The 26472-nt window shown below is 42.6% G+C and overlaps 1 protein-coding gene across 1 annotated transcript in view; it reads right to left on the bottom strand.

The window, feature by feature from the left end:
• The window catches only part of T265_09852 (hypothetical protein), a gene marked incomplete at both ends in the record, with an annotated part of 92503 nt that overhangs the window by 61264 nt on the left and 4767 nt on the right, over positions 1 to 26472 (bottom strand). Inside the window, one exon of the mRNA XM_009176050.1 lies at positions 10818 to 10878. Within this exon, the coding sequence (XP_009174314.1) occupies positions 10818 to 10878 (61 nt within the window). The remainder of the gene's footprint in view (positions 1 to 10817; positions 10879 to 26472) is intronic.

The raw sequence follows: 26472 nt of genomic DNA, 5'->3' as shown, positions 1-26472 counted from the left end.
CCACAAAGTCTCTACCTTTGTTTTGCAGCTTTATCCGATTTGAGAATCTTTCATGGACTCCGCATTACCATAACCTACACTGATATAACCAGTTAATAGGGCCTTTGAAATCTCAACAAAGCCCACTCACGTAGTGGCGACAACGGTTTTTACGCCAAACAGATGCATAACGAATGCACCTGGAAGGTTAGGCTATGTTAGCTACGGGAAAATCTAAGTAGTATACACTTGAAATAAACACACGGGACAATTCTTTGGTTAATTTTCCCATTCCCCCGTGCCTTGTTTGCATGGAATTATGCGAAAATTGTATGTGAAACGGTTACGCATACTGAGTGTGTCTGTACGCTACAATTTGATCCGGCGGGTACGCATGTCATCGTTCTGACACTAGAAAAGCTTCGAAGCTGTGGTCCAAACAACCCCTAAAGGCCTGGAATCCCGCTTGCTGTTCTTTGGCGCCGTTCTTGAATTCCCTATTGAAGCGACAGGAATTAGGCCCCGGTAACATTCTTGTCACAATGGAAGTCCAGTTAATTCCTCGGTGACAGACACATTCACTCAGAGCTTCATCGAATCAACTCATATTGTTTAGATTGTTTCTCCCGTGCCCGCGAAAAGCAGACCAGTTAGACAAACCAGGACAACGTATTTCCCCGCCCTGGTCGATCGGAGTGATTTCCAGTTTGTCAGGATCAGCAGCTCGATAACTGTCGAAGTAGAACATGCAACCAATTCTTTCTAAAGCCTTCACCAGCGGGTAGATGACAAATCTCCCTGGAGAAAATCCTGTCCAGTGTACGATTCAATACCTGCATCTAAATTGGTGCACCATTCCACAAGCGAGGTGCCATCGCATCTTGCTGCTAGTCCTTTCCAGTAGGGGTAAACATCAGAAGACCCCGTGTCCGTCCATAGTGGTTCTGGTAGGTTTGTTCAACATTAGGTTTTGAAGGCCTCCCAATGATTAGCCGAAGTGCGCTAATCATTCAAGTACATCAGTCGTGCAACATAAATCGGCAACGATATATGTTTAAACATATGTAGAACGAGCGACGCCACGTATTGCTAATGCCATTGTGGACTCTCGTTGTTTGTGTAAATGAGCGCCATGTGGCAGAATGGCTTTGGTTGTTCCCGAAGTTCCTCCCGCCTGAACTCGACTGGTAGCTATTTCATTCCGCAGCCGCCCAAGTGAGCCGTGGATACGCTAATCCGTGACTTCGACAACCGCAATAATTTACGGAATCGTATCTCACCGAAACCAAATCATCTTTGCGAATAAGCAGATATAACTAATAGGCAGCGTGTTTATGGGATATTCCTTAAGCCGTTGCAAGGTGGCACTTTCCAACCATTCACTGAGGAACCCTTCGGCTGGGTGGCCCAGAACAAGCACCAGTGACTTCTGCATCACCAGAGCCACTCAAGTAAAAGCGAGCACAAACGCAGTAAAAGATCAGTTCAGCAATGTTGTGATCTGGAAAATAAACAGAGGGCGAGTCCAGAGAACAAGCATACTGTGCAGCTTGATTCAGATTGACAGACGAACTGAAGAATAATTTCGCAGCGTTTGAGAATGTGGCGATCGAGCTGGTATTGCACTTGGCGATAATGGAAGGCGATCGAGTCCTCACCCATTAAGAATGGTTCTACGTGGATACCACCTGGCAGAAAAAGTGAGAATACCGGATGTATGATGCAGAAGGGCGGAAGGCTTCAGCAGTACGAGTTTTCGCTTACTGGCTCTGCGGGTTACAGCAGGCAAAGTAACCGGGTTAATGTCACAAATCACGGCCGATGTGACTTGATATCAATTATAAACGTGCAATTGGTGCTTATATTTCGGTTGTGATACTACCACTGTAAGTGGGAATTCCACCCACTGGGATTTCGTTTATTTGCAAACATCAACTGACAAATTAAAACTATTAGGCACGAAAATAAAGGTCTCATTGATTCATAGTTCTCGAAAAAGCGCGGAGATTCGAGAGGACTAGTGGCGTGTATCACCGGTAGTGTTCGCCGTTACAATGCGATACCCGGAGATAAAAAAGATATTCCGGTGTCTTCGATTAGGGCATTTATACCAAGGGCCCAGTTGCAGCCGTAAGCTTTCCGATTGGTGGTGGACTGTGCAGAGAGTCACAGGAGAACTTCCAACCCTCAACATGGATAAATTCTACTCGATAACTAGCAGGTTATGAAAGGCTCTGTGAATGTCGCATATACACTTCTCGGGGGTTTTGAGGCGCGTATACCCTCAGGTTCACGACGATATTTCAAAGCATCCCAGGAAAATATCACGTTTATTGTTTGCCTTCTGACGGTAACGAGACTGCAAAAATCATGTGTGGCTGTTTGGCTTCAAATTGCTTCATTTGTGTTCCGTATTTTCTGAAGGATATAATTCATGGAGGAATTTAGGTGGCAGATATTTATTCGCTATTGTACGTAACTTCAGAGGTACCAGGAATTTTTCGTTCCACGTCTTTTCATGACAGTACACCTTATAGTATCCTGATGTAATCAGCACAACCAATACCAAATAACTTCGCAGCCATTCTGGAATATCGTGGCAGGTGAATAGCAAGTTTCGGGTACGGTTGTTTTGCCATTAGCCTGAAATTAATGATATTGATATCTAAGCGGACAATCTGGTAATCTTCTCATTATCACCAGGATGAAAAAGATAAACATTTAAAAGACATGAGAAGTTTGTTCTCGCTAGAATCTTGTAAAATTCCTAAGTATTTTATTGCTCATTCACTAGCACTGGGTGAGGATATATCCATAAAATCTGCTCCCCGTGGTGTTTCGCTCTATTCTATATTCAGCACAAAAGTATTAGCGTTCTATGTTATGTACTCACCGGGATCACCGCAAGATTCCTAAATCATTAGTGCTTTGAGGATTGTCAGCTAACACTTAGTGAAGCTCTTGCAAGACAGCACTCACAAACGTGAAAATTTATTCGACATAAAGCCTGGTGACAGAATTCACACGAAATTTACGGGTCTATCGACTCTTTTGGTTAGACCTAGATTTTGATTTCTTCCAGAAAATACCACTGCCAGTTCCATTATTTCAATGATTACGAGCACGAAGATGTCTACAAGGGAGTGGTCTTTTACTTCCGTAAAAGTAAGTCCATGTACTAGTGAACGAAACCAAACGATTTTTTGCACCATTACACCGAGTAACAAGGTGAAAGCAACAGGAACCCGCACACAAAAATTATTGACCACAGGGTAGATTAATCTGTTTTGCCACATTGCAAAATATTACATTTACTTGAACGAACTTTACGTATAAGATCATAGAAAACTCACAATGATTCCGCGACCGAGTAAAACTTTTCTCTTGCAACATATCAAGCTGCCTTACATTTATTAAAGGTGTCTTCAAAGCGTCGTTCAATATCTGAAACTTTCAATCCAAGGCTATTGTCAAACGAAACACATGGGGTTTGCAGCGTATACCAGTGCCCGAAACCAGATGCAGGGCGTCGTTTATGAAGTGTATGCGATGACTATTTTCTTGAAAACCTATGAATACCGAATCAAGAATTGTGAATGGTTCCAATCAGAGCTCCCGTTTGCAACCTGCCCGATCAATTTGCTTCGCTCGACGTACAGACCAAGAATCACGTTTTCAGTTTTCAGCATTCGGCGACCGTCGGGAAATTAGTATGAATTAAGTTAGGGGGCATATCTTAAGTGTCAGTTGTTTGATAGATTGCAAGCGCACGGCCACTGGGAGTCAAATAGGTGTGGGGAAATCTATTGTCATAGAAATATTTGATTATGCAGCTCTATCCGTTTCAGGACGTCAAACCGGATATCTTCGCAAAAGTACTGACAGGGGTAAAGAAATTTGAGAGAAAACGGAATAAGTGTTGAAAAAGGTGAGTTGACAGAGGTTGACAATGTTGATGCACTTGCTGATCACATCCAGACTTCCAGTGTTCCGGACTAACGAACCGCGCGTTTAGTATTTGCGTGGTACATAAGCTCCTCAAGTAAGGTTGTCAGATGACAGTCATAAAGATTTGCTTCTACTCCGGGGGAAATCGGAGAATTCATTTTATCATAGGCATCGAGCACCACTCCTACCTAGTTTCGAAAATATTCAGATATGCGCAGTTGTGCACTGTCAAGATACAAGACCAACGGATGTCAAATTATGGACTTTTCACACCCATTTTATATGGCCATGCACAAAGCAGTTGAGTGGATTTTACTCCAGCTATGAAACTCTATTCGAACTTCACCAATAAATAAGGTAATTTTCAAGATCAAGGTTACATTCCTGTTCACTCACCGCTGTTTATAACCAGTAGCGCGTACAAACAATATTTTGACCTGCATGTTCGTTGTCCATCCACTTAATTCATCCTAAAAACTCAGCGGATAAGCCGCCTAGGTATTGTGCGGAAAGGACTCAAAGTCAGGCACACCGCTTTTTCTCACCATAATCGTGCGCAATGGACAGAAATGAACCGCGGAACATTTTATACCCTTATGATTTCCTTTAACCACACTTACAAACCGGGTCCTACAACTTATGACAAAAGCCATATATCACCATCGAAATCCTATTTCGTCGGCCTTTTTTGTGCTTTCCCATGCGCAAGAGCGCTACTTAATTAGCTACAATTCAAGACAACTTTAACCTTGCTGTTCAGTTACAGCGGTCCTGATGACAACATTTTCATCTATTTCACTGGCCATAGTGCTGCTCACAGTATTTCCTGTCCAGTCGGATAAGTACGTTCTGTTAACGTTTGTAACCAATTTTAGCACACATCTTTTCAAAGCCAGGCTATATTTTGAACGTTGTTTACAGGCTTAGATGACTTTATGTTATTATTATTATTATCCGCAATTATTTATAGGAGAGAGTATAAGGGTTGCAACTGGCCTACACATCAACCGAGAAATGAAAAAGGAACTATGTAGTTTGGGCGTGTCGCCTCAATTCGGATGGTCGCGCCATGGTGATTTAAATGATAGTATCACATAGATTTTGCATTACAAACTTGAAGGTCGCTCAACTCACATGATTTTGCAGTTGATGCATTTAGATCGCTCAGCGAATTTACATTACATAAGCAAATAGGCTGGCGTTTACGGTTACTCATGAGGTGCAGATGATAAGAAAAACGCGTCCGCCCAAATTCGCCTGACAAGACCAGATGCAATTCCTTTACTCCTCAAGAGAGAAGCCAACCTGTGATGGAAAGACGGGAGGCAACGTACAAGTTTTACATCCTTATTGGGAATCATAATTTGTGCGCCTGCAGGTTGCAGAATTTAACCGTCCGGCCACGGGCGGCCAACCAGCCTAATTCATCTGCAATTATTCAGGATATAACGTCACCCATTATTCAAGCGAGAGATTATACATCACTGGTGACTTCCTCTTCAAGTGACAACTCACATATAAGAAACATTTACCGTGTGAATCATTGTTCCTTCTGTCATAAGGACAGGTGTTTAGAGTTAGATCACACTTGGACGTCAAACCGGATATCTTCGCAAAAGTACTGACAGGGGTAAAGAAATTTGAGAGAAAACGGAATAAGTGTTGAAAAAGGTGAGTTGACAGAGGTTGACAATGTTGATGCACTTGCTGATCACATCCAGACTTCCAGTGTTCCGGACTAACGAACCGCGCGTTTAGTATTTGCGTGGTACATAAGCTCCTCAAGTAAGGTTGTCAGATGACAGTCATAAAGATTTGCTCTACTGCCGGGGGAAATCGGAGAATTCATTTTATCATAGGCATCGAGCACCACTCCTACCTAGTTTCGAAAATATTCAGATATGCGCAGTTGTGCACTGTCAAGATACAAGACCAACGGATGTCAAATTATGGACTTTTCACACCCATTTTATATGGCCATGCACAAAGCAGTTGAGTGGATTTTACTCCAGCTATGAAACTCTATTCGAACTTCACCAATAAATAAGGTAATTTTCAAGATCAAGGTTACATTCCTGTTCACTCACCGCTGTTTATAACCAGTAGCGCGTACAAACAATATTTTGACCTGCATGTTCGTTGTCCATCCACTTAATTCATCCTAAAAACTCAGCGGATAAGCCGCCTAGGTATTGTGCGGAAAGGACTCAAAGTCAGGCACACCGCTTTTTCTCACCATAATCGTGCGCAATGGACAGAAATGAACCGCGGAACATTTTATACCCTTATGATTTCCTTTAACCACACTTACAAACCGGGTCCTACAACTTATGACAAAAGCCATATATCACCATCGAAATCCTATTTCGTCGGCCTTTTTTGTGCTTTCCCATGCGCAAGAGCGCTACTTAATTAGCTACAATTCAAGACAACTTTAACCTTGCTGTTCAGTTACAGCGGTCCTGATGACAACATTTTCATCTATTTCACTGGCCATAGTGCTGCTCACAGTATTTCCTGTCCAGTCGGATAAGTACGTTCTGTTAACGTTTGTAACCAATTTTAGCACACATCTTTTCAAAGCCAGGCTATATTTTGAACGTTGTTTACAGGCTTAGATGACTTTATGTTATTATTATTATTATCCGCAATTATTTATAGGAGAGAGTATAAGGGTTGCAACTGGCCTACACATCAACCGAGAAATGAAAAAGGAACTATGTAGTTTGGGCGTGTCGCCTCAATTCGGATGGTCGCGCCATGGTGATTTAAATGATAGTATCACATAGATTTTGCATTACAAACTTGAAGGTCGCTCAACTCACATGATTTTGCAGTTGATGCATTTAGATCGCTCAGCGAATTTACATTACATAAGCAAATAGGCTGGCGTTTACGGTTACTCATGAGGTGCAGATGATAAGAAAAACGCGTCCGCCCAAATTCGCCTGACAAGACCAGATGCAATTCCTTTACTCCTCAAGAGAGAAGCCAACCTGTGATGGAAAGACGGGAGGCAACGTACAAGTTTTACATCCTTATTGGGAATCATAATTTGTGCGCCTGCAGGTTGCAGAATTTAACCGTCCGGCCACGGGCGGCCAACCAGCCTAATTCATCTGCAATTATTCAGGATATAACGTCACCCATTATTCAAGCGAGAGATTATACATCACTGGTGACTTCCTCTTCAAGTGACAACTCACATATAAGAAACATTTACCGTGTGAATCATTGTTCCTTCTGTCATAAGGACAGGTGTTTAGAGTTAGATCAGATCAGTTTCAATAAGATGGAAATTACCATCAATTTCCGTGAAACATGATTATGACCAGGAATTCCTCCATACATTGGCCTGAATTACAGGACTGCATTTCAATCTGCACGACTAATGCTGCAATTTACTCTTATCAAGATCAGGTTCACCATAGTGGCGACCATTATTTTTACTGAGGCTAGTCATCTGGCTCCTGATCATTGTAGACATTTTCATTTTGAAATCAAACCTATCTACATGATCACAGCGGATGAGATGTCGAAATGACTAAAAAATCCGTGAAATTAGCACTCTTAGTTATCTGAAAATCCACCGCTCAACCCGGCCACTCAATATTCCGAATTTATGACTCTGTCGTTGGTGCTTGTGTGCCCTTTCAAGTGGAGATTCACTGACTGTCACTAGAATAGATAACTTAAACTACAGAGGACATGGTGACACTGATATTTCATGCCAACAAAGGACGTTGAACCGGATGTTCAAAAATAAGTTCAGAAGGTCTAAGCAAGACCCACTCGGCGTCGCTTTTCAACTGATCCCAGTGGACAGTATTTCCAAAGACTCATTACTCGTTCAGCTATAATCGTTCGAGGTCATGCGAAATTTTGACTTTCATGCCTTACTACAGCTCAGTGCTGCGGAGTTCAAAGATATACTCGCCAACATGTATTTAACCAAAAAGTTTAACGAATTGGTGCATTACATGGATGCTTGCTCCTCTGGTTCTGCGTTTGCCATATTCTTCCTCCAAATGTGAGGAATAATTTGCGTAATTTTTGTCTGGCTGTCGTGGGTACCTTTAGAAATATTGTCCGGAAATTCAGTCATACGTGGTTAAAATGCCGCGTTGACCAGTACAACGAAACCAAGTTGCAAGCATGGTTCATATTTGCTCTTTTGTGATCCTTGAATGCAGGTTGAATCTGGTTAGTTGCATGAAGCTTCTACCCGGATATTGAACAACATCCGACCTTAATCGATTATGGTCACGTTGTTTGCTAAACTAGTTTCATCTGGTTAGCAAAAATTACTGTAATATCGGTGTAACACCTGTGATATTTTGGCTTCCATGTGCAGCAACCCCCATTGCTGGATTCAACGCCGTATTTGTAAATTATGAATGGATCATGGGTCTCTTATAAAAAGTACACTTACACGGATCAACCAGCAGGTATAATACCGTTGAAGTGACCGTTATCTTTAGTGGAATATTGTGACGGTAGTCTCACCAGAGAAAATAATCATATCATATATCTACATACTGATGTAGGTTGGAAGGCCCGACCGAAACATGTTTGACGAGCTCCATCCCGTCTCCTAATGACTGAGCGAAATTCGAAGACCAGGCCTTTCTGATTGATCCCAAGAAGCCTGAAAACCATGTCGTTCTGCCATTGATTTTTCAGAGACCCTCTTATTATTGTGTTTGTTTTCGAATTCTTGGAGCCTCACTGTCCTGTGAGTTACAGAATCAGTTCGTCGATATTAAACCTCACTATTCTGCAATTCCTTGAAAGAGATCCATTCGCTTTCTTTTCTGAAACTCTCAGACCTGCACTCTACGTGGCAGCGTCAGCCTAAGACAACCAAGAACGCCATTTGTAATGACAAGCCTATCGACGTTTATCTAGCGACCGGTTACTCGAATGCCTCGATTACGGATCCGGAATACGTGAGTTTGATCAAAACTAGTGTAGATAAATCTGTCAGTTTGAGTAATCCTAATGAGTTAGCCATAGTGTCTCAGTAAGTGTGAATATTTGGACGATGGTAGAGACAGGTATCTTCGATAGTCAATAAATACTATCGCATCTATGAACTCTCGGTCTTTTTCATTCACTGTGATTCTTTTATTTTGTATACAATTTGTAATGAGTTCCGAATGCGCTCAGGGAAGCGTTATTGCTGAACACGGATGCTGACGTTAATGAAGATGATGATTGCCCTAGAGCTTCAAATCCTTAACATGCATATGTGTAGTGTGTCCTGGCACAGCGGAGTTTTCTGTCATTTATAAGCAGTATGCGTCGTCCCATACTTCGACTTCCCGCCCCTAATGAAGGTTTTACTAGCCAAGTTGGCTGGGTCATGTGATACGCACCCATAAGCATCTGAAAGAAAGACACTCGAGCAACAGTTTCAGAGGTTAAATCTGATGATTGTTAAGATTGATGCTGATGCACATAGTGATGATGACGATAAATTTCCTGAACATTTCTTCCAAAAAATCTGTCGAAATGAATCACAAAACTCAGTGTGCAGCATTTTTGTGGGCAACCCACATTCACTCGGGCATCAGGTTAACGCCTTTGTGTCTTTTGATTTTCTCGCGTACACTGCCTAATAAAGAACGACTAGCATTCAGTTATTGCCTTAGCAGACGATAATTCCTTTCATCCAATATTGTAGGCCATTTTGGTTGGACCATGTGTTACGCGTGTCCAATTACTGGCTGCCAAGTACGGTGTCGTACTCCGTGCCTATTGTGGACTGTCATTCTAAGAAAAACTTGTGTGGAATGTATATGGTATCCTGGAACACTGGAGTGATCACTGGTTTATCAGTAGTAGCATCACTAATTTTGCCCACATCGGATCTCCCTTGAAATTGCGCAAACTGGCCCGTCTGTTTTGTCAATATCTCTCATCCGCCCACAGAATCACCTAAGGAAGCGCTCACTGGATCTGTAGTACGAGGAGGTGGAAAAGAGGACAACTGATACTCATGTGATGGAGTACGGTAAGGTGGTGAGACACAAGCTGTCATGCAGAGATTCAGTCGAGTTACTTGTGAAAAATCAAAGTGTTATGAAAATGAGTTTATTTGTCGAAATGAAATTCGCATTTCGTTACTTTTGAATGGTGACGGTCAAGATCGTAAATAGCTGAATTAGGGATTCAAGGTCCATAGACGAAATTCAGCATGACGGCCACTCCAGCTACCTAGAAAGGCAACCTTAGCCGGTGACATTTTTTGAATAACCAACCAATGGCACAAGGTACCTTGTGCACTTTACCTATCTGTGCTACGGGTTTAAAAGAACCTAAATCTATATGAATCATCCACAAGCAGCTCAGGGAAAGAATGGGCTTACAGGTTGACTAAAGCTCCCATCTGAGAATTTATCACTCGAGGAGCAGTTGAATGTGATGTTGTTTCCCGAGATTGAACGATGAATGACGCTGTGTGCTGTCTCATTAAAGGGCATTCACCTGATCAATCCCTTACTGTCGGAGGATCAAGCATTCAATCACTGGTCGACAGGTCGCCGATTCGTCATTCACTGCTTGACAGAGATGTGCAATGTCTGTGACTCCCAATAAAGAGCAGACATCTATAAATTGCTTCTCGGTTTATCAGCACAGATCGTCTTCACTGAAAGGATGGAATATGCAATCGAATGAGAAAGTTCTGCTAGGTGGCGAAAAGCAAAAGTGCACAAAATCACGGATACGAATGATCGATGTAGGCCCATCACAGACTCATCCTGTTGCGTATCAAGTTAAAAATATTCAATTGAACGACGCCTTTGGTGAACTACCTAGCTGATTTAAATGATTCAGTCGGAGGTGCAAGCTCCATGGCAACTTAAAACCCACTTTTGTGTACACACCAGTGCAGTGGTGACTATTTGTACTTTGTACCGAATAGTTTGTGTGGTTTCAAAACTTGTTCTGATAAAAACAATGATGAAATGAGTTCGTTCATTTTATGGTCCCATACTGACGAAAAGCACGATTTTAACATCAAACTGATTTGTGTGTTGAAATGGCTGACAGCCAACAAACACACGAAAGTTCACTACTTCCTAAACTAGCGAGTACTAACAAGCGCTCATTCGAAATGTACGCCAGGAAATCGAATGTTGCGCTTCAGGCCTATCGGCAGGAATTCACTCAGTGAAATTCTGAAATTCCACAAGGACCTAAACGAGCAGGCTTAGACGAACTGATAAATGAGTCGGTCGGTGAGCATCATTTCCGTACACTAGTGTTCATGAAGCAGATTCTAACGTGATGTTTATCCATCGATCGGATCCTTCAAGTCGATTACGTGGTACACAAATATGGTAATACGGTTGCATTGTAGACCTCTTGCTCTTTATGTGCAACAAGACCCTCTCTTGGTTGACAGTGCCCTGTTCGTTGATATTTTCGGAGATGGAGCATCTCCCAGTTGTAAATTTCCAAGGCCAATATGAGCTACTGATTCACCCATATGAGGTTGCAGCGCCATATTTGATATTTGTAATTGTATGTTGCAGCAGGCATTACTTATGCCGTTATATGTTCAGGGAACCCAGTGACAACTCCACAGTCTACTGTCAGCCTTATAAGTTGGGTTTCTTTAAAGTCGGTTGTTTCAATCACCCTAGTGACAGAAACGTCTTCCACCATCCGAATCTATATTGCCACAGGTACCCCTGCTAAGCGAAGGCACCTACCATTTCCCACAATCAACGAACTGGTCAGGGTCAACTTCATATCCCAAACCGGTGTTACTGCTCGTGCCTTAATGGATTTATCAAAAATTCAAAAACACAAATATATATATATATNNNNAAGTAATCTTTCATAGTCCGTCGATAATCTCCAACTACTATGCATTTGGCTTTATTCAGCTTGGCCACATCGTCAAAGAAAAGCTTCACGGCATCATTATGGACGTGATAACCCACCTTTGGCCAACGGTAAAGAGCTTGACCAAGAACGATGAGCACATGTGTTTCAAGGCACTAGTCGATCAATTCCAGACGTAGTGCTCCACAATACAGCGAGTGATTTGACCTCGTTGTGAATGCAAACAAGTGTGCAAAATATGCGTACATTATTTGCCAATGCATTTCCTCTTGGCATCAGCAGCAGTCTCAAAGAACTCCTAGTTGAAATCCGACCAAACGGAAACACAGAGGGGTATTCCGGGGCAAATCTGGTACCCACATCACCGGCTCTGCCGTTCGTTTTTTGAAATTTGACGTTGATCGCGAAAGATAATTTTCAACAACTTGTGGGTTATGTTCCGAAGCCAGTTAACGTCTATGCCCCGGAACACCAGGTTGAATCATAGAAGGTGGGAAATTCTTTCATTTAGTCAACATATATACAATCCGAAATGATCTGCAATATGATCTCCTATCCACTGGAGTGAAAATGTGAATACAAGAAGGTTGACGGCAGGGAATAAAGGTGTCCGACTACAGCTCAGTTGAGTTTTGTTCTGCTTAGTTGCTTAGCTCGTTCAAGAGGCCATTTTGCACTTTCCGGCATGAGTGGACCCCCAGCCGGTCTTAACAGACCACCACGAATGTGTGTTGTTTCCGGAAGTGACACGCGACAGTCGTGATGAAGGCTCCGCATGTATGTGATGGAGCAACATTTCGCCAGCTCTTTCGGCTGAAATTATTGGTATTCTTATTAACGTCAATAATGATATTTTTGTTTCAATGTTTCTTTGTCTCTTGTTCCAAGTGATTCGAAGCCATGTTGATGCAACCCACAAAAACCATTCTCTCCAGAGGAAGTTCTCTGAAAATAAGGGCTGCGTCCAAAAAACCCGGCCGGTTCTCTGTCAGGATGACTAACTTTTATAAATTTGGTAAACTATCAACAAGCGAATTATTCTGACCGATATCTGATTCCTAAAACCGTCTCAGTAGATTTCTGTTCCTTAACATTCACGATCGATTGCTAGTGCAACCAAGATCCCATCTTAACGTGGACATTCGCTGACCGATACTGATTCCTAAAACCGTCTCAGTAGATTTCTGTTCCTTAACATTCACGATCGATTGCTAGTGCAACCAAGATCCCATCTTAACGTGGACATTCGTCACCATTTCAAATATCTCATTGTTTGCAGAGCAGGGTTATCACCCTAAATTGCATTATTCAAATGGTTGGTGAAGGGTTTTGGACAGCAGGCGACCCGTCTTGCCATTTTCGAGGCTCACAAGTTGGGCGCATTGACTGAGTCTTCGTTTCATTTGAGCATTCATTTGAAGACATGCGTCAGTGGTGAGGTTCATTTGGAATCATTTTTGTCTGTTTTCCTGGGAGCTTCGCTCAAAAGAAATATGATGTTGATTGGAATTGTGGGCTGCCACTACTTTCCGAGCTTCACTCCGGGCGAAACCGGTCACTATAGTACTACGTATTTTGTTTCCTGGAGTTCAAACAATTTCACTCATCTACCACGAAGCTAGAGGCTTTCGCGTGTTCTCTGCTAGCAGTGAGAAAGTTTATATTGAGATGTTTCGAATTGTCCGAAATTCAGATATGCTGATGCTCGAAAACATCCCCCATAGGTAACATTTTTAAATCCGCGTGCAATATCCGCTTGACAGTGTGTCTCACTGACAATATTCCCCACTCTTTAGCATATTTGGCAATTTTTCTCAGGAATGCTGGCTTCTGCTGCTGCACTTTATTGAAAATCTGGTGTGAACACCTTCCTGTTTCTTTGGTAACTTTCATAGGCATTGGTCCAAAACTGTGTTGGAAAAGTATGATCCAAGGTGCGTCGTATGCGTGGTAAATCTTTAGTTTGCAGAAATAGATTGACCTCTTGACTGAGATTCTGTTGTCTCTATGCCTTCAGGTCTCAGAGGTAGCTCAGCGCACCGCTCATGTAATGGAGCTGTGCAAAGCCGGATGCAGTCTTTCCATAGTGTCCGCTCCTAACGGACACGCATAATGTGTGTGTCTGCCAAAATATACTGAATCGCAAATGGTCCGCATCGTTTTTTGCTATCGTTACAATACATGGGCTGTTTTTTCCATCAAGCTGGCGGCCCAGAATCGCAACTGCTTTATTACGACACTAGCGACCTCATATTCTATTGCTACTCAGAATGTCGCTGAATGCTCTCCAACAAACTAACTACAGGTTTTGGCTTTCGGGGTTATAATAGATAGTCGAACAGTTTATTGTTCATTCAGAACAAGGCCGATAAGAAAATTGCTGACGGATAAATAAAGGACGAATCAACGCCACCGAGTAGATGCCGTGTGACGGATGATTAACATGATTCACATATGTCTTTCCTTAGGACAACTCTTTACATCACAATCCATCTGCGCCTAACACGACATGAAAACTCCCCAACTGCGATGGACCTTTCTTGTAAAAAGCGGAATAGGATATTCGAAATGTCCTACACAGATGCTGTTTGAATCCGGTAAACATCCTGTCTAATTGAGGCAGGCCACTGTATAGCAGCAGCACGGATTACGTCATTTGCTAGTTCGTAAGTGTTTTAAGTGACTATAAGACAACGACCATAAGCAACCCAAAGAAAACTGATTTATACCCCGTTAATATAACTGCTCTGATTCTACGAAATTTGGATGGACGAAAATCCCAGATGAAGAATCGGACGATATCTCTAGTGGCCGACCGAGTTCCGAAAGTAACCGATTAGGGCCTGCAGGGATTACCACTCTATTATTCTTCCACAAACTTGAGAAATTCGGAATGTATACGAAGGTAAATCTGGATTTATGGAAATCACGGGTGAGAACACTCTATGGATTGGCCAATCCCACTAGTTACCGCTGCCAGAAAAAATAAAACACCATATAGATTTCTCACACCTGCTGTGTCCACCAGCCAGGACGTCACGTTCGGTCCGAAGCTACCTGGAGTTTCGTGAGATGCACGCTTGTGATGATTCGCAGTAAAAATAAAGTGGCTTGACAACGATTCTCAGCTGTTTGGTACAGGCATCCCTCAATTCCAAGAAGAAGCCTCTAAAGCCGCTGTCAAATATTTCTCATGATATCAGTGATATCATGATATATTGCGCGGTATCGACCCAAGCATATTTGTGGAACAGGTTGAAAAACTCATCTAAAGAGGGTTCGAGATTGATCAGTGTCTAACACTGAATACCGAATTAGCATAACCGTTGATAGCAATTACCTCCACAAGGGAGGTGCACGGGAAACCTTCCGACCGTTGACAAAAAGAGAACTATTCAGTGAATATTAATCAACATTTCGCCCCGTAAGTGAATGCCAGAAGCATTCCACAATTGCATAAGATATCGCTCGACCAAAACAGTGTCTACCATTTTCATGTATCACAGTTATTGAGTGAGTTGATGGTTGAAGGATAAGTAGTTTGAATTTTGGAGGAACGTGGCGAAAATGACCTTTACACAGATTATTTCGCGGTAGCATAAATGTTGACTTTGGTTGGAACTAGTCCTATCACCAAACTAAGAACTGTCCATATTCACACAGATTTGTAACTCATTTCATCACCAAATTTTATCACGTCACTTAACTACGCCTAAAGTTCACTACGGAAGCACTATATAATATATGGGTTAGGAGACCAAGGATGACGTAAGATGGTGCAAAGCGACGTAATCTGCTCGCGACATTTTAAGGTGAGCCATGCAAATATAATCAGTGTTATTGACAGGTGATTTTGGTTTTGTTAAGTTGCAAATTTGCAAGAGGATGTTTGTCAACAACAACTGCCCAAAAGCGACAACAGGGACACATCTTCAACAGAGACCGGAGAATGGAAGATAATCTTGAAAATCAGAATCCATAGTCTATTGAGGGTTCCCAGTTACAGAACACAGACCTTAAAATCTCTCGCAACCGTCACATATTTTCGAAGAATATCATGAAAACAAATCAAGCTGGAGATGCTGCAAGGCATGGCTGGCCATTACTGTTAACGGCACTCTTGTTGTGCGTCCGTCGCCAGGTTGCCTGACTGCACGCTTGAACGAGTAAGCAGCTAGAACGATTGCGATGAGCAAACACCAAGTCACTTCACTGCAAAACATTATTTTTCTTTTCGCAGAAAGCTTTTCAAAAAATCGTGATTACAGAATGATTGTCGGTATAGCCAACCTAACGGAGACTTTATCACACTACTAATCAGGAGTTCTTGGCCAATTTTTTACCTAGTTTTTCGATGAGCGAATTAAGGAACTTCAACCAGACTGATCAAGTGGGGTTTTCTCCCAACAAAATGCAAAGGATTGTTCAAAACGCAGCTTTACAATTCTTTGAAAAGAATTTTCCGAATAAGAATTTGGACATGGAGAAATTTCTTTTGATAGCTTCAGCACCTCAGAAGTTTTGCCATTCACTACATTCCGTGGTTCCATACACCATACCATCAAGGGTGAGCAGGGTTTCGAAGTTCAAAGGTCCGGAAAACCCATATCAATTTTGATTCGGGTAGTTTTGGCATTTAGCGTTAAAGTGCAAACAAAATTCGTAGAAGCGTCCATCATCACCACACCACCTCAGTGGTATTGCCTGATCCATCATGGATTTTAAGTGTCCAAAGTTCTACTGGATCAGTAAATTCATCATGAAACAGATGCGATGTGGACGATGAGTAATTGAACCCGGTGCTTGACATCATAATCCCTAAGGCGCTCGTCTGATTGATTTCTTCAGCTTCCAGTCATCACCTGGCTTGGCTTTGTCGTCTGAAGTTCTCTCTATTGCGATTTCTGTGTGGTTTGAATGGTTCTCAAAGTTATCGGCATTCTGAAATTTGTTCCAGAGATCTGACGTTCTTTACACCGTATTTATTGAATCCTCATTCCCTCTGAATGTTAGTGAAGAGGGTTGTGTATATAAAAATATAGTGCTTGTATTCTCTAGACTTCAAACAGCATACATGTAGTATACGTCCTGCACTCATCGTCCTGGAATTCCTATTTTGCTGCAGGCTTGTGGGCAACGAAGGATCTCTATATGAGGTTGATAAACACAGATTTAGATCAATGATTTCACCCAGCATGCCCTATATAAAACCGATGCAGAACAAGCCTTTGCAGCTATTCTGGCACGAAAGCGCGTTTGCGAACAATAAACAACCATCAACAAGGGAAGTTGACGGTCGTGTTTGATAGAGCTGTTGCAAGTCTTTGCTTTCAACGTTTGGTTGCAACTTTGAGAGGTGATATTTCTTTACTTAACTTCGCAGCGGATACTGGGTGGTTGTCTTGCGCATCGTAGTAAAAGTGATTGGAGAACCCTTGAGGGCTTCCAGTGTAAATCGAATTTTTAGTTCAGATGACTTATGAGCTACAACTGAATCTTCTTGGTCCGTTAGCCTATTTTATCTTGATAATTCATCAACCTGACCGGATTGCCGGTAGATTTAAATTAAATGCTAAGGAAATAACCGAGTACCAAAGTAGCTCCAATTTGAGGTCAATTAGCGTAATAGACGGGCATGTCTTTTTAAGATCACAACACGGATAATTGTTTCATGGCCATTAATTAAAATAAATGTGCGGCCGCAAAACAACTTGTGGACCTTTATCACTGCGAAACATCGGCCATGGCTCCTTGTTCGTTCGGACTGTAACTTTGTTATGCAGCTGTGATAAGTCAAGTTACATTGGCTATGGCTTTCATCGAGCTAATTTCCGATACAGATTCAACTAGCTGTCGACCGCATTCTCCTTATTCCAATCGGTTGCTCTAACGATCAACGTCGCAAACAAGCATGTCAAAATGTGACACCCAGGATACGACTCACCGCTAAACGGCGAGTGATTGACAACTAATTATATCTTCCTCAAAAAAAGCGGATACGCCCATTCGGTTAACGTTATGGCCTCATTCAGGTGATATCCAGTGGGAATCTATACATCCTAATGGTGAGAGAACACTTACCGCAATGTGTCTAGGCGGTAGCCTTATCAAATAGATGGGCGACAACAATGAGCGTAGTAGTAATGCATTATATCGTGGCCAACTATAGGGTTCCAAAAATAATCCTTACTGAAAGGTGCCTTGCTTTGAGAGCGAAGAGTTGAGGACTTACTTGCAGAAGATGGATATCAGACAGTTAAGTACCACACCATACCCCTCGCACAAAATGGTGCAACAAAACGCAATAACCGAACGATCAGGGAGTCTCTGGCGACCAAAGGAGCTCAAGAATGCTGAGGGTGTTGTCAGCTCATTGTCCTGTCATACAGCCGACCACAGACAATTTCTTCTTCATGCTAATATACGGTCGATACCAGTGTCTTCTGGCTGATCGGGAAATTAGGTAGTGGCCGGCAGAACGTTTGTCTCCGGACAATGAGCCAGCAACACCCTAGGCATCAGGTACCTCATTTAGCTGCAAGCAACACTCTGATCGTTCGGTTATTGCCTTCGGTCAATGATTTGTGTGCTTTCAGCATGGCGCTGTCCTTAGCTGTCTGAAATCGTGCTTCTGCTAGCAACATCTCAACTCTTGGCCCTCAAAACAAGGCCCCTAATCAGTTAGGCTAATTTGTGGAACCCCATATTTGGCCACGATGTGACACATTACTACTCCGCTCCTTGTTGTTGCATATTAATTTTTACAGCCGCTGACAGCTGATGGAAGGGGCCCTTGATTTCAGTGGACCATAGCTCGCTTTTTTCCGAGGCGAGAGTGGGTTCCATGTGATTGGTTGACCCGGTCACATCCTCTTTCATTCGTTGGTACCGCTTTCAGAACTCCACGTGATCCATCACCTTTTCTATCATCCAGTACGAAGAGGACCAGTAGGCCCTCCACTGAAGTAGGTTGTACGTCTTGGTACAGGCTGTGCTTGCCATCCCGAAGCGCTCAAAACTAACAGCTTCCGTTTCAAGACGCGTGATATCACGGGCAGCACTATATCAGAATCAGTGACGTTCCAAGCACAACCTTCCATATTCTATGCTCCTGAAGTTGAAGTAGTATCAACCATCCGGGATCCAGTTGTACGACGAGACCTTTGGTGCCAATCATGAGTCCGAAGGCCTCATGTTCAGTCTCTGGTCTTGACACCTCATCAGCCACGTGAAACTCATTCTTTGTCACCTGCAGAACCGTCAATTAGTAATCTTTCAACTATGGTGCCCAGCGCACAAGCTCTCCTCGAAGAAATCTGGTGGTTCTAATCCACTCCATGGGCTCGTGATCGACTTCGATGTGAAATCCTTCTTCTGCCATGTGTGTCTTCCACATATCTGCATGGCGGAGGCGATCGCCAAACGCTCTTTCTCAAAAGCATCTCCATTACCAGTAAACAGTTTGGAATATTGCGCGACCGTGGACCCTATTGACGGCACATTACATGGTGGAAGCTTTCGGACATGCAGCTCGGCCACGGTAGTGCTCTGGTAAACTTAAAGCTTGACTGCGCAATTATTTGTCACAGTTTTTAACCGTTTTAGGTCAAACAGGGAATTTACGTTCGTGAAAAACTCTGCCCCAAAAATTGTCTAATATATATCTATGCTACTGTGGTCCAGGCGCATTGAGTGAATTGACAATCCGTCGGTTTCGGGTCGGCATCCAACCGCTGTTCTCACGGCTTGCACGAACGGTTTGCATTCAACTTCTTTCACTCATTGTCTCAGCGCTACCATTTCTACTCTGTCAATCAGGAGCATCACTAGCTTCCTGTCTACTTTGATCACGATCTGTGTTGTAGCCTGTGTCACTTCGCTTATCGCAAACCACATGGGGGTAGAAGGGTTTTCCAACTTTCGATATCCAACTTTCGGTACGTGAACATTGATTCCTGCAGTGATTTGGTATCGGTCCAATCGAGCGTGCCTCCACGACGGTCACTTGGAGGGTGGTAATTTAATGAATATGACGTATGGTATGTTTGAATTACGTGACTCCGGCGAACGAAAAATAACTTGGTCGGTTCCATTCTCTCTACTTGTTGTAGATGTAGGAGTTCTATGAATTCATGGGATCAGCCGCCCCACAGAATGTCGCAAACCAAGTTTTCAAACAGTCGAGATGCACCTTGGTTTATTTTTCGCACTTCTCCATTTTATGAATGAGAAATAGCGTAGTTGTAGGTACAGTTCTTAATCGTGTCGTACGAGAGATCACTCAGCATCTGGAGGCCTCATTCGATTCTTCCTTTGAGATTTTTGCCTGTTAACGGTGCACCAAAAGGAGGACGACTTTGTGGAAGCGGAAGAGTATTTGTAAAAAAAGTCTGAGATAATGAAACGAGGAATAAATAGAGTACCGGAAGGCTTCATAATGATCCAGGAGAACTCGATGCCGCACCCTCTCAGGCAATGTCCAACTGACGAACGGATCAACGCATTAAGCTCAATTTGACATTCAGCGAAATAGAGGAATTCAAAAGAATTGGTTTCAGGATGTAGGAAAGAGATATCGTACTGGCTCGTTTGAAGAGGTAAAATATACAGCTCCCGACCAGACCAAAACGAACCATCATTCACATCAATATCTAAACGCGTTCACACGTAATTCGTTTCTGACTGCAGATGGAAAGAAGCAAAGAGGACGCTTCTGACTATGGTAATCTGCTGAAGCAATCTAACCCACGTTTAAACAAGGAGGCAAAAGGGCCCGGTGCCTATTCTCACCCCCCAATCAAGATGACATCAGGACAATTTCGCATCATTTGCAAAATATCGGCTTCGGGGATCCTGCATCCAGTATCACGCTCCTTTACTTCAGGTTCTGCCATTTGTTCCATTCCAGTTATCAATACACCTCCAGCCTATTTTTCAACACTCTTGCTAAACTCCTCCTTGTCTTAATGGTATTCCATCAATTCGGTTAGGTAAATATGCCTCAGATTTTCTCCAGTTACCTAATCTGCTCCATTTTTCGACCTCTTAATATCATAGTACATCCCTTACGTGTGACAATATTTCTTAGGCCTCACTGGTGTCCTTCGATGTTCTGACGACATTTTGTGACACGATGCTATGAGTCTTTAGCTGAAAAATGAACTCGTATCTGGACTTGTATATCTGGGATACACTCTACAATTCATCCACGTTGCTTGGCTTCGCAGGGTCATTATAGTTATTCACCAAAGTTTTGATCAGTCGCACCGCTCTGTCCCTGCTTCTTATCAAAGAATTCATGTTTCTATTCAAAAGCGTTACCACATTTCACAATTTCAAGCCAACAAAGATAAATTTTCCAAATTCATAAGCTTCAGGATCCCATGACCACAAACGTTATTCGCAACGGTAGACATTCAGTACGACATTTGGAAATGGCTGTACCGATTGCGGTCCGCTTGCTTACGTGATGATCATGTTTCCATTAAATTGTGCGCAACGCGACATAATTACGGGAGTCCATGTGTAACAAAATTATTAAATGAAAAGCAGTCACCCATTTGTCCCCCCCGTGCCACGTTAAAGAAGCTCGAGGGTTGAGATACTGCCCACTGATAGACAGGAGCAATTGACGGGCTTGGGACACCGACCCTCCCCCAATTGAGTACCGGTGGAAGTCATTTACGCTTGTTTCCCTGCAAACTAAGAAAACAATTATTTCCCTGCAAAGAAAACAATTTTCGCTTGTCCTGCGAAATTCGACTATGTGAAGTATTATATTCCTGCATACGGTGTTCTGGACATCTCCGGGTGATGATATATTTAGCTAACTTATTCTTAGGACACAAGCAACTCCACAAATCATTTGCGCACTGAGAATGATGAAGCAACTCATCATTGGACAGGATTCTGAGGTATAGTTTAGGTTATAATCAATCTCAAAATGCGAACCCCGAACCACGGAGGAATCTCGATCCCACTAGTGACGACAATTTTACTCCGATAGGGAGCATCTGATAGTTTTTCTTTGGCTCTCATTGTGAATAGTAAAACCTGGGAGTAAACTGCAGGGGTTGGATGTTAAATTACTTGCATTATTTTCGTGAAACGACCAGTCTGGGCGAAATATTACATGTTGTGTCTCTTGCATGTTGACCAAACGGAAACCGTACCTGCTCTTATGAAGCGGTAAATAGACAAATTCACGGTGGGACCGAAGCATACTCTCATTCATATCAACATATAAACAGGTCCACACGTCATTCTTTCCCGACAGCAGATGGCAGGAAGAAAAGAAACACCTCTGACTATAGTAATATACTGGAGCAATATATCCCACGTTTATACAAAGACGCCAACGAGCCAGTTGCGCATTCCCGCCCTTCGCTCCTAGATGAGATCAGGATATGTTCGCCTCCCTTATCATGTATACCCTTCTGAACCCTTGACACCTGTATGGAGTGTGTTGGTATTCAAGGTCTACCATTAGTTTCTAACTTATTTCACTACTTATTTCACTACTTTTTCACTACTCATGCGAAACCAAATATGACATGTTGAGTTCCTTGCGTCTTGCTTAATATTATGTTTCCTATTTTTTGGGTAACGAGGGGCGGCATTCACATTAATCAACCCCAACCTGGAAGATACAAAATGTCAATTCACACCTTGGTTGTCCATGAAATTTTGATCCGGCCAAATATCATAAAACTGCATACCGTGTCCTAGCCATCCTCGGGCAGAATGTGAGATGTCAAGTTCTTTGCGTCTTGCTCAAACTTACGTCTCCTCTTTTGAATACCGAGGGAGTTCGTTCAGGCTAGTTGACCTAAAGACTAAGGATACGAGTTGGCTATTCAAATTTCGCTCATCTAGAAAATTTTGATTAGGCCGACAATTATATTCTTGCATGGGGCTTTCTAGTCAATATCAGGTGCTGCAAAGCTTACATAATTTATCTTGGGGACACAAATAACGCCACGAATAATTTGCCTACAGAAAGGAATGAACCAACTCCCTACTGGACGTAATGCTTGAAATTATTTAATTCACAATCCATCTGGAAGACACCTGTCTACACAAGAAATTTTTCTAAGTTAATTTGGGTCCCCTTCAAAATCAGTTCAATGTGCGAATGACAGTCTTCGTGTTTAAGGATCAGATTCCTGAATGTAACCTTAACGTGCCCGGAACCTACGCAGACCGTGAAAACTTCACCAAAATCTGAACAGAAAAACCCGGCAAGTATCCAGGTCTGTCAATCATTCAGTCAATTCAGCAAGTGCCGATTAGTGTTCATACATGCCCTAGAAGCACGACCGAATGTGATGAGCGTACATGCATCTCATATGTGCACGATCGTTGTTGATGGGTGTTCACTAACACCCATCTGTCAGTCTGGATCAATTCCTAATAGCGCCCTTCATAACGCCCGCGGAAGTTGTTACTGTTATTCTCCCCCCATTCGCTTCTACGGAGTAAAGGTGTTTTGTGCTATTTTCAATAATTTCTTCCTGGTACCAGGCACTGAAATGGGACTAACAGTTGGTGGTGATAACCTGCCCTGAACGATCACTAAATTCTGTGGTTAACCGAACCAATCATATGGCTACTTAAATTGAAGGGTTCGTGGATTTCCAGATTCCGGTGTTTTGTACGTATGTCGTAAGGTGCCAGTGAACACTTCTGATGGAACACATCCCTTACAATATGATCCAGCGCTAAGTCTGAAGACTGCTGAGTACATGGAGTCACAACACGAATGGTAGCTGGGACAATAAATCTATTGTCTTTGGGTAGCTCATCGTCAGTGACCCGAGCGGATGTCACCAAGCTTCAAACGACATCTGGTTCTGTGCAGGGTGAGATTGTTTGTACATTGTAGCTCACGTTTCACAGAAAAACTTTCGTCGCAGCTTGCGGGTTGACACGTCCAACAAAAGCAAAAGGACCATCCAGTACGGAAGGATTTCGTACGTTGTTCCCAAGAATGACATCTGTGGAACTTGTAAGTCAACCGTCAGGACGCAACTACTCGGCGGCGTTGATTCGCCTTTGATTTATATGCCTGCAATTTCCTATTAACCTTGTTTTAAGTGGACACCAAATTGAACGCCTATCTAGTGAAAACTGAAAGCGGAGACAGGTGGTGCATTGTTGAAGAGTATTCAGCGAACATATGAGTAGCACTACAGAATCAGGTTGCCAGTGTTGTAAGAAAATTTGCAAAACCAGAGGAATCACAATAACCAGTATGATTGTTGGACAAACTGACACGGTTACGACGACTTCAACTAACCATGCAATGAATTTCTGGATGGTTGTATGAGAACCGAAGCGAAGTGTATGGAGCCAAGTTTGACGATGCATTTCTGGCACGTTTAGAGTGAACATGAGAAACATTGAAATTGAGCAGTGTGTCTGATTCAAACGCACGTTTTGTAACGGCAGAAGACCACGTTAGCAACCATGTCCATTTCATTTTATTTGCACAGCTTCATTCCACGAGTTATGCGCTGGGCTACCTGGGAAACCGGAAGACTGACAGATTGCAATACATCAGCTGGGAAGTCAATCTAGTCATGGGAACGAAAGGACGCATAAAAAGGACCGAGGACCCTACATATCAAGCGACGTTTTAGGCGAATGACTTAGAATGCTTCAAAGTGTGCTCACGAATGATTCGTCCTACATTCCAAAACAGAATTCAGCATTCCCGGGAAAAAAATTGGAGGGAGATTGTCAGTGAGGCACACTTGAAATGAAGCGGTTTATGGGTCTACGATTAAGAAGTACTTATGATGTCTTGATGAGTGTGAGCATGTCTGAATTTTCAACACTTAGATGCACTTTAATAAAAAAGTGTTCGCTGGCACTGGAGAATACGCGAATTTTGTCAGCCACGAAGGAGATAATTGAAACTCTAATCTCCTCTAAGTACGATACGTAGTATTTATATGACCAATTCCGCTCACCGTGGGCTCACCAGTTGGTCGCTTTCAAGCTTTACTACTACATGAACCAGAACTGGACAGATGTTGATAAATGCCTCCAGGTGCAAAAGAATTTAATTTTAGCAGGGTCACAAACGAATGCAGCTAAATCTCATAAACGGTGGCTCGCTTCATCTGAATGCTCAACTGGAACAAATGTTTGAGGGGAACCCTGGAGGTACGCCGACGCGATGGGCCCCAAGAAAAGCACAGCTGATCATGCGCTGTCTAAAAACTAAAGCAGCCTTGTGAGCAGTCCTGATTAAATCGAAAATACTGCTGCTTCGAGAACGAGCTGTTTCAGATGTTGACGATCTTCGATGCTAATATACGGTTCTGGTTGGAACAGATATCGTTCACGAATGTGGGAGTATTATGTTGGCCTTGTCTACTTACTGTTCTATCACAGTGATTTATCCAGGATTCTGTTGGCTGGAAGTCAAGGTGGTCGATACATGATCGTCGCAATTTTGTAATTTTGAAAACCAGTGCTCATATTTTCGATCAAAATTGCTGGTAAAATCTTACTTCACTAACCTCCTTAGCAATGTCGGACACAAGAACTGTTTCGACATATAGAAACAGCTATACACGAATTTCCAGCGTCACTGTTTATCTGAATAAATCATCATGTTGTCGTGACCGGGTTAGAGTTGCCTGGAATTCAGTTCCCAGGCCAGTTAAGTGGGGGAACCTAACGGGCTGAAAAACAAATCGGAAGAAAACTGAACTGAACTTAAATGAATTGAATTGAACTAAATTTAACTTAACTGAACCGAACTAAACATAAACCAACTGGACTCAACCGAACTCAGCTAAAGTGTACTCAACGCAATTCAACTCGGCTAAACTCAACTAATCTAAACAGAAATGAACTCAACTGAACGGAGCGAATTATGTGCTCAGTTTTCTAAGGTGCGAAACACTTTTGGGCGGGGTAAGTCATTTTACGCGAACAGGTTACCATTCGTCGCGCATGCACTCAAACCGGAGAACATTCTAATCTATATTCGTATTCTCGCAACTTAGCAGATTACATATTCCACTAGACTAATCCTACCTACGCCTGAAATATGTGGCTAGCTGGCTAAATATCACGGCATCTTATATCCATCTGCCCATCGTTCACCTGCCTGTCAGTCCGCCTACGGGACGGCTGTCTCTTTGTCTGTCTCCCCGGCTGTCCGTCTGTCTTAGTGTTTGTCTGCCCACCTACCTGTTGGTCTACCTGCCTGCCAGCCTGATTGCCTGCATGCCAGTCTATCTGTCTGTCTGTCTGCCCGTCTGTATCTCTGTCTGTCTGTCTGTTGCCAGTCTCTCTGTTTGTATGCCTGCATGCATGTATGTATGTATGTAATGTATGTGCGTGTATGTACATATGTATGCATGTATGTATGTATATATGTATACAGGTATGTATGTCTGTCTGTAGTCTCTCTGTTTGTATGCCTGCATGCATGTATGTATGTATGTAATGTATGTGCGTGTATGTACATATGTATGCATGTATGTATGTATATATGTATACAGGTATGTATGTCTGTATGTGCGTATTTATATATGAGTGTATGAATGTTAGTATGTAGGCATGTGTATGTGTGTATATTTTCATATATATATATATATATATATTTTATATATTTTCATATATATATATATATATTCATAACGGAAACTACACACAAAAATGCGGCGA

Source organism: Opisthorchis viverrini, assembly GCF_000715545.1.
Source record: "Opisthorchis viverrini unplaced genomic scaffold opera_v5_311, whole genome shotgun sequence".
NCBI lineage: Eukaryota > Metazoa > Platyhelminthes > Trematoda > Opisthorchiida > Opisthorchiidae > Opisthorchis > Opisthorchis viverrini.
This window is presented reverse-complemented; position numbering and strand designations above follow the sequence as displayed.